We start from the raw sequence: 13,623 nt of genomic DNA, 5'->3' as shown, positions 1-13,623 counted from the left end.
CCACTACTCGTTGATGCTGCATTAAGGTTTGATCACAAGTCAACAGTGTACAGATATCGACCAATGACCCTTTAACTCAGGATAAACTAGAAACAGAGACTGAACCCCAATCCGACCTTCAGAAACCAAGTCTGTTCTCATACAGAAAGAAGACCCTGGAATAGAAGAAGTGAGGGGAGATGCAGCTCGGCTGGGATGTCTCTGCACAACAGGCAGAGAACAAGCAAAACTTCTACTCTAACCCTGCTCTCACAAGACCCCAGCTCCAGTCCAGGTCAGTCTGGAATCACTATAGAGCAGACACGAGTCACATGACTACAACCTGACCAATGAGGAAGTTGTGATTGGCTACCCAATCTGATTGGCTCATTTCTGCATATATCACCAATCCGGTCGCAGATCAGAACCCACAGCAAGAGGGTTGTGGCTAAGACTCAGTTGGTGACAGTTATGTGCTGTTGAAGGCGGGGCTGTTGAAAGGGAGGGAAAAGGGAAGAGGGGGAGTGGGAGGGAAATAGGAGGTGGGGAGGAGGTGGACATTTTTGATAAATAAATAAATAAACAAACCTAGATCACATACAGGTACAGAAACTACTTTTGTTTTCCTAGAATCACATCACAGCTGTATTTAAAAGTAAAAATAGGCAAATCTAAAAAAAAATAGTGGAAAGAATACACATTAGCCACGATCCACTTTTATGAAATTATAATGTGATGTTAAAATTCATAGAGATTGCACCACAATCTTCAGTAATTCACAGTGTGCTTTCAGAACTTCTGCCCGAGCAGCAGCCTCCATGTTCTTGCCGTCTCTCTCTATGTCTCGGTCAGAGTTCCATGCAGAAGTTGATAGACATTCCTTTCATCTTCTGTCTGTAGATTTCATCAAACTTCTCATTCTGGGCCACTGTGAAGTGGTTCTTCCAATCACCCACAGTTCCTAAAAGATGAAGCCCAGACAGGAACATCAGCCTCTGATTGACAGACTCCGTGGCCCTGAGGAGAGTGTGGAGTACCCACTTTGGAGCTGTCATGGCAGTCACCCAGTTCCTCATTTCCTTAGCTCTCTTGTCTGAGAGGCAGCCCTAGTGGTCCCTGTGCAGGGCGCCAGCTTCTAAATCAATTGGACAAATAATTTAAGGGCACTTGGTGACCTGGGGTCCTGGCTCTCTGTGGTATACATATATACACAATCTCAGTTACAAAACGAATGAATGGCAGACATATAACCATACCCGGGGTCTTCAGCTGTTATTATGCTGCCAAAAGATCCGGTGATATCTCATGTGTATATTTTCCTTATTTCAAAAGCAAGCAAAATCAACCAATAGTGATAGATGAGGACTTTGTTCTCTGTAGAAAGAGATTGACTGGAAAAGACATTAAAGAAAATGTCCCAAGGTGATGGAATTCTTTGGTGACTTGATTCAGATGTTGGTTGCTTAGTTGTTTACTTTTTAAAATAAAAAAATGGTTGAACGGTATAGTTAATTTCTGTGAGCTATTTTTATGTAGATTATATCTCAATGAAAAAGAATTTGGTGATAATTACAATGAGATACTATTTTTCAACAAGCGTTGATTGAAATGATTTTAGATAGGAAAAAAACTCTTTGTAATACCTGTGATTCTTGTGGGATATTATTCAGTTTGATGAACAAAAGTGTTTATTGTAGCATTAACCATGAAAATTGAAACACAGTATTGTTTCTATAATTAGAGAAATAATTGGTGAATGACAGCATGTCTGACAAGACCGCTACAAACAGCAATAGCTGAGATCTGTGTTCTTGGACCTGGAGAGATGCTCCATATTCCCATAAGCAAAAATATATAGTGTACTTACATTTTGTGTTTGAGTGAACAATTTTCTATCAAGGCATCTATATTTGTGTCTATGGGCCAAGGCATATGAGGAGAAAGCAAATACATAGTGTGCAGAAATGGTGAGTGTGGTTGGGCATGAAGAAAGGCTACTCATCAAATCCTCACTGTTATTAAGGGAGAAAAGAGGTGGAGCTGCTTTATTTCAGGGGCCTGGGAGACTTCACAGACTGGAGGGACCATGAAATTAATGAACTCAAGCATGGAAAGAAAAAGGAAGATGTTCTAGAGCAACATGTGAACCCCAGGTCCTGGTTGTGCTGTGGTGGAAAGAAATGTGCATGCTATGAGAAGGACGGAGGGGCTTGGTGTTTCTAGTTTCTTGTGAAATGGATTTTAGTGAGGCTCTGTGTGAAATGGTCAAATCAGTACTATTTTCTAAAGTTATTTAATGTACTAATTTTTAGGAAAACAGTAACACTGTCCCCTTAAAGCTGGATCATCTGTGTCCAACAGAAATCTTCCCTCAGGAAGAAGGAGGCAGTAAGAGATGGTTCACAGCAGCACATGTTGAAAGTCATGAGCCTGAACAGCTTGGGGTATTGGTCCAAATGAAGTCAAGCACAGAAGTAGAAGCAGTGGCTATGGAGTAGGAGAAACACAGGGGTGGCACACAGGACACATGCATCAGCTAGTAGCTCTCCTTACAAGCAGGGCCTCAGAGCAGAGTGCTAACTTCCGGTTTCCAGACCCCAGGTCTGATGAGTCTACCCTCAGGCATGGCTCCCGGTAAGGTGAGCACCAGAATAGTGCTGATATTAGTTCTCTGTAAGACTTAGTTTGTAGAATCTCTGCGTAACAGGAACGGGTCTGTAGCCTTCTTAGGAGCATATTATGTGTGTTAGGGGTGCACCATCTCAGAAAGAAAGAATTCTCCACAAACCTTTTCTCATGAAAGGGGAAATGGATTGGTCCAGGAGAGATTTGGGAACCATTGAACGATTTGTCATAGGGTTCTCTTTCATTCTCTCAAATGATGTCTCCTGGACGATTTTATCCAGCACTTCTTCATCCAAGTTCTTTCCCATGAACTGCATTACCTTCCGGATTTCACGCTTTGGGTCCTGTTGGGGAAGGGTAGCATTGAATTGGACTGGAATAGAGTTTTAACATGATCCCATTTCCCCAGACATCCCTGTGAGAAACATATTCTTCAAGTAACTTCCCTGCCCCAATCCCGCAGCAGTAATTTACTTACCCTCTTCATATCTTCATAGAAGAGGAAGAGAATCTGGTATCTGTCTCGAATTTCCCACCATCCTCTTACATGGTCAAACCAGGATCCCCAATTTACTGAAACAAGAACCCGGTCAGTGGTGGCACTTGTCTAAGGAGGTGCATGACATCCTGTGGACTCAACTGTCACGAGTGGCTCTCTCCACTCAGCTCTACTGGAAGAAGAATACTGGGGCACTGAATGTTTCTATTTACCTTTCCCACTGATGAAGGTTTCAAAGTACTCGTCCCAGGTGCCTGGGTCTGGGAGCACCTGGTTCATCCTGTAGAAGTGGTAGTAGGAAACCATGCAGTCTTTGGCGTTTCGAGCCACGTAAAGGAACTTTGGAGAGGAAGAGAGGTGGTTAGAGCAGAGTGGCATGAACATGTGCTGCTTTGAGTTCTCGCTCTGGCCCAGTCCTCCCCAGGAATGCTCAGCTCTTCTGTGCTGGCTGCACAACCTGGAGGAGCGTCCTTGCCGTTTATGCTGCCTCAAGCCGGGCGCTATTAACTCATTAATGGTTAGCCCAAGTCTTGATGTCCACTTTATTATAGGAGCAAACTCTTCCTCTAGAAACTCGGCCTGTTATCCCACCGCCACGTGTCTGTCGGTGAGACTTCCAGAAACCTCAGCTTGGTTTCTGGGTGAGCAGTAGCTCTCCTGGGGTTTGCATCGTGGAACAACACCATGTCTTTTATTTTCCGGGAGCACAGGCATTCTTTCAGGTCAATCATTTTTGCATCTGTGTGTTTTTGTATACCAGGTTGTTTGAATAAGGGCCAGGCTGACGAATTCTGTTGAGAGACCTTGTCACCATCTCAGAGGTCTAACATATGCTTCCTTCAAGTCACCATGCTTCCATACTCCGATGGAGAAAGTTTTCTAAAGTTTTATGCCCCCCCTTTTTTTTCTGCTTGAATTCTGAAGCTTTAATCCTCAGGTGTTTTCACTTCCACGCTGCCTGGCATTTTGTGTCTTCCTTCCTTTTTATGTGTGTGACTTCCAGCCACACCACATCACTCTTGTCTTTCCTCGGCTCTCATTCCATCCTAAATTCATACATTTTTCCTATTCAGATGGATAATCTGAGAGTTAGGCTAGTTTTGATTTTTAATTTTAAGTGATTATATGTGTGTGAATATATTCTTATGTTCAATTTCAAAACACCATTTATTTGATGATTCTGATTACAATTGCATCTTATTTCATGTCATATTGATAAAATTTTCATTTTTGTGCAACTTTAACATTCTCTTTTCTACACGTAACAGACTTGTCTGAATTCTTTGGGCTAGCTCTGCTGTTGTGGTAGCAGACGCCCTTATGATGGTCCTATCCTTTGTGTGCTGAAATGTGGATTGTGAGTACAGTCATAATCTGGAGGCCCAAGTGAGATGACTGGTGACTCAGGCGGTGGGGGTCACCTTATACTAAGCTGTGAGTTTGCAGAGTCTTGTGTAGGGCAGGGAAAGGGAGTTTGGGAGAGGACCCATGGTCTCCTTTTCTGCCCACGATGTACATTGTATTGGTAAATTGTCTTGTGCTGTTTGAACTCACTGAGAAGCTGGCCCTGGAAGTGAGTTGTTCCACCCCCATTTCACACCCAAGCATGTTTATCTAAGTGTTCTCCAAGACCCCTTATCTTGGGATAGACTGGTCCCCTTACTCTGTGACAGGGAGGAAAGGATGCTGCAAAAGTGCCTGAGTAGAATCCTTGTGTTCTTGAGAACATCTAGAAGGGAAATTATTTCCTACAGATGTTACCTTGTTTAGTCTGTTGGGGAAGAGATGCAAGAAGTTCAGACCTGGGAAAACTCAGCCATAGGGAGAAAGCTATATATATTTACCTATCTGTCTGTCTGTCTGTCTGTCTGTCTGTCTGTCTGTATCTATCTATCTATCTATCTATCTATCTATCTATCTATCTATCTTTATTCTTATTCATTTTTTCTTTGGTTTGTTGTATATTTAAAAACTCACTTATTCAAAACCGAAAATATAGTTAATGTAAACCATTCTTCGGATCACAGAGCACAGTTCCTCCTGCTCACCTTAGCTACCCCTGCTTTCTCTCCTCATTCTTTTCTCTCCTTGTGCTTAGGCTCTGTGCCAGTTTCCTTGGAAATACCAAAGTTCATGTTGCTGAATTGCCAAGGGCATCAAATACCCTAGCAAAGCTCCATCTTCAGGCTCTTTTTCTGTCTAAATATTTTCTAAGACGCCTTATATATGGACAGATTGGATCACTAACTATGTGACAGGGAGAAAAGGGCACAGAAAAATTGAGTAAAATCCTTTTGTTCTTGAGAACATCTAGAAGCAGAATATTTCCTATAGATGTTTCCTTCTTTAGTCCATTGGGGAAGAGAAGTTTTTTATAAAATAAAATAATTTTATTTACCATCTATTTTACTGTAACTCGGGGACTTCTTTTTTTACCTTGTTTGATTTCAGTTGGACAACTCTAAGGGGCATTCTCCAGTGTCTTCATGAGTTCCAGTTTCAGTAATGCCAGAAACAGAATTTGCACACCCTCTCCAGCTTTACTGTCATGAGACAAGACCTTTGTTCATGGAAATCCCAACTCTACTTCTGTCATCTAGAAGTTTCTTACTTCTTATTAAATAGCACTTAATTTTTCAATTAGTTTTTATGTATGGGTGTTTTACCTACATGCATGCAAGTGCACAATATGCCTGTGGTACCAACAGAAACCAGTAGAGGGCGCGGAATCCCTGAGAGCCAAAGGTTCATAGTGCTATGAGCTGTCATATGGGTCTGGGACCTGGCTCCTCTAGAAGAAGAGCCAGTGCTCTTAACCACTGAGCCATCTCTCTAGACCCTTTTTGTTCTCCTTTCCTTTATCCCGGCCTATGAAAATTGTACTCTTCTCAGCAAATATTAGCTTATTGTGAGACCTCAGCTCTACCCACTATAGGATTACTCCATCCTTGTTCATGCCTAGCCTGGTCCAGCATCCTCTATGTGGCAGGAACACACTAGACTAGACATTAGGGTACTCGACAGAGTCCTGGAAAAAGCAAAATAGGCATGGAGGCTTCTGAGGCTGCAGACAATCATTTCCTCTGTGGCTCTACTTTGATTTACCCTTCTGAACAATCCTTTGCACTTTTTCTGTTCAATCTTGTCTCTGCTCCATTCTATAATACATCCTCCAGGCTATGGCTCATGTTCCCCACCCCTACCCCAGTCTGCTTCACTGAAGAGTAGAATATCTCTCAAAACTCAGTCTGGCTTCTGTCTTCACTGTGTTTGAAACTATCTAGGGAAACACTCTACTGACTCTATCTTCGTGTTTGACTTTCCCGCTGTGTGTTAGCACACAGTGGTAGTGGATGGATAGTACCAAAAAAGGTATTGTCACCCAGCATCTGGAAGCATAGTTCTCTGGGCTTCCTGCCCCAGGACCCTAGGGAGCTGATGCTGTCTTACCTTACAGTTACTTGTCCAGAAAGACGGTGGCAGCAGCTGAGTGGAAAGATGGGTCTTTAGTATCCTTGGGGATGGCATCTCATTGGCTTTATCCACACCTTGAACAGATTTCAGGAGATGACTGAACAGTATGGTCGGCACATGGAAACTTCCCCTCCAGGTGATGCTCACCTTACCCATCATCCACACATGAATCTTCTTACTTTTAGTTTTTGGGGGACCCTTAGAGGGATGGCAGGTATGGTTTTCGTGTTTGTAGACTGACATAACTTGAGAGCTGGGTATGATGTTTGAATGAATTTACTTTGTGAGTTTATAGAAGATGAGGTGGAGTCTTAGATAAGCGTGTCCAATGAGAAAATCCAAACCAGACTGGTCCTCAGGCCATTTCCACCTGAATCTGGCTTTTTCTCATATGAAGGTAACTCTGAGCCCCCAGCAAGAACTCACATGCGGATCTCTAAGCCCACAGAATAACAGATTCCTTGGGTGCCCAAATTCCAGGAGAATGGCCGAACCCAGGATATCAGAGATCCACTCCCAGTGTGTACCACTCAGCTGTGCAGTGCACACAGCTTCAATCACATGTACCCACACACATGATGAGAGCTGCACATTCCTACCCTGGAGTCCTGCTCCCCCTGCAATATAAGAACCTGAGACAGCCTGACTACAGGAAACCTTCCCCATCCCCCATGCAGTATAAGAAGGGACCCCTCCCCTCATCCTGTCACATCACCTAGATTCTTATCAGAGTCCTTCCTTCCCCGTCCCCCATGCAGTATAAGAAGGGACCCCTCCCCTCATCCTGTCACATCACCTAGATTCTTATCAGAGTCCTTCCTTGCTGCTGTCTGCCTGTATGCCCATGGTATTAAAAATTCTTTTCACAAGCCTTTCATCTCAAGTGAAACTCTTCTTCATGTTCTCTTAAACCCCAAATCTGAGAGTATTTTATGGGAGTCTCAAGAGGTTTGGTCTGTTACTTTGAGAGTAATGAGCTGGAAGCTGAGACCAGATAAGTGTGTCTTACTGAGGCAGAGCCAGTCAGGACCAGAGAGCAGGTCCTTCTCATTCCCCTGCCAGCCACAGTCAAACCGTGCTGTGACGTTTCATCTGTGGCAAAAACATGCTAGCTGACACATGATTTATGATTTTTGCACTTCTATACACAGCTCTTGTAGTGATCGGTTCTGTGAAACCGTTGAGTTAAACTGAGGTGAGGGAAAATAAAATGCAGACTCTCTAATGGGGTTTCCTTTAGAAAACCTTTTATGGAGGAGTTGGGCGTTTGCAGACTCTGCATAATGTGGTTTCCTTTCATCGAGGAGTCAGGGGTTTGCAGACTCTCCTTAATGGGATTTCCTTGCATAGAGGAGATGGGTGTCTGTACCTTCCTGTTGTCTCCAATTGCACAAGATCAGAGCAAGTGTGGGATAAGAAAATAAGAAAGAACGTCATCTTTACATACGTCTTTCTTGATTGCTGACGCACACTGGTGGGAATAAAGGCAAGAAAAGAGATGGATCTGGCCATGGCAACACATGCCTTTAATTCTACACTCAGGAGAAAGATGTAAGCAGAGCTTTGTGAGTTCGATGCCAGCCTGGTCTACATAGTGAGTTCCAGGATAATCAGGACTATGTTTAGAGATCCTCTCTCAAAAAAGGGGGGGTGGATGAGGAACAGGAGGAGGAAGAAGAGGAAGAGGAGCGATTGAAAGACAAGGCAAGGAGAAAGACAAGATGGGGGAGGAACACATAGGACGTCAGGGGCTTTTACCTAATGGCGGGGGTGGCCGTGCCCACTCAATAAAAGGGTGCCGATGCTGAATGGCTTCTCGCTGGCACTTCTCTACATCCCCGTTCTGCTCAATCATGTCTACGATCTCTTGAATCCATGTTGTCCCTGAGAAGACAGGGATGTGTGAAGGTCCTAAACCCATCACTTTCTCAAGAATCCTGAAGAAGGGGTGTGGGGGCAGGTGGATCTTGTTAGCTCTGACAGGAAGACTTAGGATCTCCATGGAGAGTAGAATCGCAGAGACAAAGCTCACCTCTTCCCAAGAACAGTGAATGGCAGAGGAGAGTGAGCTTCAGAAAACCCAGGGCTCCAGGCATCTGAGATGGACTTTACCATGGGAAAAAAGGGACAGGTTTGCCATTGCAGGGAGTTCTAACTAGGTGAGGAGTTCAGATGGCTCAGAGAGAGAGACTGGAGCTGTCACCCTGAGTTACCTGATTTAGGATAAGTACAAATGAGGAGGTCATCTGGCTTGGCCTTGAAGGCCTGAATCTGGTTCCAGTTGTCCACAGTTGCATCTCCCAGGAGGATCCCTGCTATCTCTTTCCGTTTTGCTTGTTTGCTCAATTCTGGGGTCAGGGCCATAGTGTCTCAGGGTGGAGGGTCCAGGACCTGTGAGAAAAGAACAGAATGGAATTTTTAAAATGCTGTGAGAAGCATACACTGCTGTATGCTCTTATGAAAGGGACTCTTAGCCCTAAGCACATGGCTCTGTGGCATTAGTGATATTCCCACCAGTGCACGTCCATCATCACCCTCCATCTCCAGACAACTTTTCACTTTCCTAGATGGAAACTAGGGGCCCATTAGTGCTAAATCCATGGTCCCTGGCTACCACCACTTCCCTTTCTGTTGCCTCGAATTCTAGGTGCTTTAGATGAGCAAATCGATTTTGTCCTTTTGTGAATGGTTTGTCTTGTGTAGTTTAATGTTCTTAAGCATCGGCTATATTCTATCGTGGCTTAGAGCATTAGTCTGGGGTGCGTGGAAATGGGCATGGATAAAAAGATAGATAAACGTTGTAAAGATCTTAATGAGTGTGTTTTATCCTACAGATATCAAAGAGAGCTGGTCTACACTGTATTTAGTAGTGTTTACAGTTATAGCCTGGAGGCGATGACTTAATGATGTAGGAGGGTCATCTGTCTATGTGTTAGTTTCATTGGTTAATAAAGAGACTGTCTTGGCCTTTGATAGGACAGCAGCTTAGATAGGCGGAGAAGACAGAACAGAATTGTGGGAGAAAGAAAGCAGAGGCACATAGTCACCATGAAGGTCTGGCCTAAGATGGACATAGGTTAGAATCTTCCCGGTAAGCCACGACCTCGAGGTGCTACACAGATTATTAGAACTTGCAACCCTTCAGTCAGCAGAGACCACCAGCACTGTAGCAGCTTTGTGGACTGGACAGGTAGAGCTGAGGGGCTGGGTGAGGCTATGAAACTGTGAATAGCCAGGTGAAGCCTAAGGTATAGTTCAGTAATAGAGGTTTGTCCAGTGTGCACCATTCCCAGTATGGAAAATTTGGAGCAGGGGAGGGATTCCTGAATGTTTGATTTTAGGATGATATAAAAGCCACAGCCACTCAATAGAAATCAGATTCTCAGATTTGGATCTGCTTCCAGACTTGTAGTTAGTGTGTAATCCAAACTTCTCTCCTGTTGCTGGGCAGCAACAGTGAATACAGGGGAACAGCTGATTCTCTCCCTAGTCTGGGTCTGGCAGCTTAGGTTTATCTAATGCTGGTATTTCTACTTCTGAGAACCATATGGGACAGCAAGAGGCACACAGGTGGTCTGATGGCCACAGCATGCAGGGCTGTGGGAGAAAGACAGCCATCAGAATCTGCTCCTGCTACCAAGGAGTGGTGGAGGATTAAAATACTTGATGTCTTAGTGCATTGTGTCCCCACCTGCTGTGTTGGGCCCCACATAGTAGAAGCTGGTGGAACCTGGGAAGAAGGAGGTGCAGAAGAATGGGGAGAGAGGGTGGTGCTGGAGAGGGAACAATGCTATTAGTCCCCATAGAAATTTCTAGACATTGTCACCCTCCCTTTGGGCTCTTCTTATAGTTTGCACGAGCTATGACCCCTGATAGTTTTAGAATTGGGCAGATAAACAAATGTTCCCAGGCAGCTACTTTTTCATCATCCTGCCAGGCTGGGTCAGTGTGGCCTCCTTTGTGAAACAATCTCTGTGAGCAGGAATTACTGCTCTTTTCCATTCAGTTAGCCTTTTTTGCTTCGTTTTCTAAGACAGGATCTCATGCTGTCCTCCAGACAGGCCTCAGACTCCAAGAAATCCTCCACCTTGCCCTCAGTAAATCTTCCACTGCTTATAAATTTTATAGGTCTGTGGCTACGGTCCTATGGCTGCTTGCTTATGGAAGTAACCATCTTGAGATGGAAATCTGGTCAAGTCCCTTTTATAGACCCAGCTTGAGTGGTGCCTAAAGGCTGTGGCTAAAGGAGGGCCCTGTGAGGAGAAGAGACAGTCCTAGCCAGAAAACTCCAGTTGGCTGGCAAGAGGAGAGGCTGACAGGAATGGGGTGGTCAGTGGGGGCTTGAAGATCAAGATGCATAAGGGAGGTGATATTATGGGAACAAGAGTGCATGAATTTCTAATTCGAGTACAGTTGGTGCTGGTTTCTTATGCCTTTTATTATTTTTCTCAGGTTTCTTAGAACTTAGGATTTTTCTGGCTTGGGCTAACCTACTTCTACATCAGCATGCACGCCTGAAAACTGAGAATATGCACCAATAACTTAGGTCAAGCATTTAAGATAAACTGTGTTCTTACCTTCAAGCTCTAGCTGTTAGTAATCCCAAGGCTCGACTGCCCTGGAATTCAGTGAGTTCAAAAGTACATTGAGAGGAAGCAGAAAAACAATTCTGGAGTATGGCAAGTGCAGAGGCTCAAATTCTACTGTGTCAAAAGTACCTGATCTTCAGCAGTAAGCAATCCAGAAAGCTCTGCTGTCATTGTGGTTAGCCTCAGCCTCAACCAGAAGAGTCAAGACTGCAAGAAACAAACCTGGGCATCTGTCCAAAGAGGAAGTAACCCTCATTGTATAGTGACTGCTCAAGTACAAATCTGCACTACCTTGCTTACCAGCAGACTCTAGGCTATTTAGATAAATGCTTGGAGCAACTACTCTGATCTTCCTTCTTTGTGATGACAATTGAAGTATTGTGGCCTAAATTCTGTTGCCAGAACTAGGCAAGTAAAGCTCAAACCCTAGACCAAAACATTCTGTAGGCAAACCACTCCCTGGGTGAAATCAATTGTTATCTCCCTTTTGAAGTAGGATCTTAGTTGGATCCTTAGACTTTTGTTAGAGGTAGAAAGAGATCTACTTCTCTATACCTGAAACACAAGGTCTGGATATTAGCCACACCTGTTGACAATAACCTTGAGAGAGCACAAAACTCTCTGGTCTAAATCAAGGTGGCATCTCTGTTTGAGGTAGAAATAGACAATAACCTCGAAGAAACAGAAGTAAGTTCCAACTATCTGACCATTGGTCAGGGTGGAGAGGATCTACCTCTGCGGGCCATCTTAGTGTCCAAAACACCAAGTAACCACACCCTAGGCCAGGGTGTGCAATCATAGTTGTTGTCAACAACTTTGAGCAAACTGATTCTTTGCCCTTCAGACAAGGTGAAAATAGACTCGTGTTTTTGCTCCTCCACAGAAGACGTCATGGACCAGAGAGTAGAAGAGAACCACTACTTCCATTTTTTAAAACCAATGTGATGTCTAACCGTGTTCCAAATGCATAACCTTGTACCCACAGAGAAGTGCAGCAACTGGCCCTCAGCAAAGCAGTTTCTTTTTAAATATGAGACTTAACCTGCAGAGAAGTGACTATGCCGTGCTGAATCTACACGGACGGATCTTCAGTTGTGTATTCTACGGGACATGTAAACCCGGCCTCTCAATAATGTGGTTACATGTACAATAGATACCTGACAACAGCAGTTCACATGCAAATGTGGACAGGGCTATCCCACATGGAAAAGCACTAGAAGAAGAACTACCAGTTGTCATTACCTATGAAAGGGGGAATGCATTTCCTACAGGGACAAGATCCCACATAGGTTGTTCAGTCCCCATTGGTCCAATATGGACACAGGGAGAAATGATCAAGGGTAATTGGACTCAGTAGGTTAGAAACACATGTGTTTAAGTATGTGCACAAACCACACATACACATGCTTGTTGCTCAGTAGAGTGATCATAATTTGAAGAGAAGTACATGAGGTAAATTGAGGCACAAAGGGGAATGGGCTTGGTGGAAGATATTTAGATACAGTCTTCATATGTGAAGTTCTCAATAGACCTTAAAGGAACTAGTTCCTGTTTGGGCAGCAATACTGAGAAAATGTGAAAACTGCATCTGGAAATTTGAGGACAAGTTCACCAAGTGATTGAAAATGTTTTCCCAAAGTAAAGGAAAAAACACAAGTGGAATAATTTTTGGAAGTTGTTTCAACTGAGAAATACATAATGGATTAAAATGACCTATCACAATGTAGTACAAGGAATAGTAAAAATTGGTGAAGAAAACCATGGTTTTGGTCATGATTTGTATTATTTTAATTTTAGGTTATTGAAGCAGAAACAGGAATGATAAGCCATGAGGAGTTAATGATGTAACTTTTGAGTTCACAAAGTAAAGGATTTAACATAGCCCTCAGCACTGGCTTTAAAGAAGAGAGAGGCCCCTAGGGAAAGGTCAACATTTGCTCAATATGTGGATATTGGGTGATGATGATGATGATGATGATGATTTGGTTTTTCAAGGCAAGGTTTCTCTGTACCTATTGGAGACTGTCCTGGCACTGGCTCTCTAGACCAGGCAACTTTCTCTGCCTGCTGAGTACTGGAATTCAAGGTCTGTGTCATAACTGCCCAGCATGGATGTTGGATTCATAAAAGAGCCTGCCTTTTTGTTTCAGAGTATTAGCTCTTTGAAGATAGGAGTTCTCCACAGCTCGTTGATGCTCCATTTAGGTGTGATTCCAAGTCAACAGTGTACAGATATCGACCAATGACCCTTTAACTCAGGATAAACTAGAAACAGAGACTGAACCTTAATCCGACCTTCAGAAACCAAGTCTGTTCTCATACAGTAAGGAGACCCTGGAATAGAAGAAGTGAGGGGAGATGCAGCCCGGCTGGGATGTCTTTGCACAAAAGGCAGAGAACAAGCAAAACTTCTACTCTAACCCTGCTCTCACAGGACCCCAGCTGCAGTCCAGGTCA

The 13,623-nt window shown here is 43.8% G+C and overlaps 1 protein-coding gene across 1 annotated transcript; it reads right to left on the bottom strand.

Moving 5' to 3' along the window:
• Positions 1-719: 719 nt before the first annotated feature.
• Positions 720-11,382, bottom strand: LOC125411199 (sulfotransferase 1C2-like). The gene is made up of 8 exons (XM_087898124.1): positions 11,155-11,382; positions 8,791-8,968; positions 8,336-8,461; positions 6,554-6,651; positions 3,316-3,442; positions 3,083-3,177; positions 2,768-2,948; positions 720-940 (listed from the first exon to the last, which is right to left on the bottom strand). The coding sequence occupies exons 2-8, from the start codon at positions 8,939-8,941 to the stop codon at positions 828-830; spliced, it is 891 nt and encodes a 296-aa protein (XP_087754250.1). The 5' UTR covers positions 8,942-8,968; positions 11,155-11,382; the 3' UTR covers positions 720-827.
• Between the last annotated feature and the right edge of the window lie 2,241 nt (positions 11,383-13,623).

This window comes from Myodes glareolus, chromosome 18, assembly GCF_982192425.1.
Source record: "Myodes glareolus chromosome 18, mMyoGla1.1, whole genome shotgun sequence".
Taxonomy (NCBI): Eukaryota; Metazoa; Chordata; class Mammalia; order Rodentia; family Cricetidae; genus Myodes; species Myodes glareolus.
Note: the sequence above shows the minus strand (reverse complement) of the source record. Positions and strands in the feature narration are given on the sequence as shown.

Bases quoted from the DNA above. Each gene is read 5' to 3' on its own strand.
- LOC125411199 (XM_087898124.1), bottom strand. From the start codon at position 8,941: ATGGCCCTGACCCCAGAATTGAGCAAACAAGCAAAACGGAAAGAGATA. The intron at 6,652-8,335 runs GTAAAAGCCCCT...AATCTGTTCAAG, and splicing joins ACGGCCACCCCCGCCATTAG to GTGTGGATAAAGCCAATGAG. The intron at 3,443-6,553 runs GTAAGACAGCAT...TCCTCTCCAAAG, and splicing joins TCTGGACAAGTAACTGTAAG to TTCCTTTACGTGGCTCGAAA.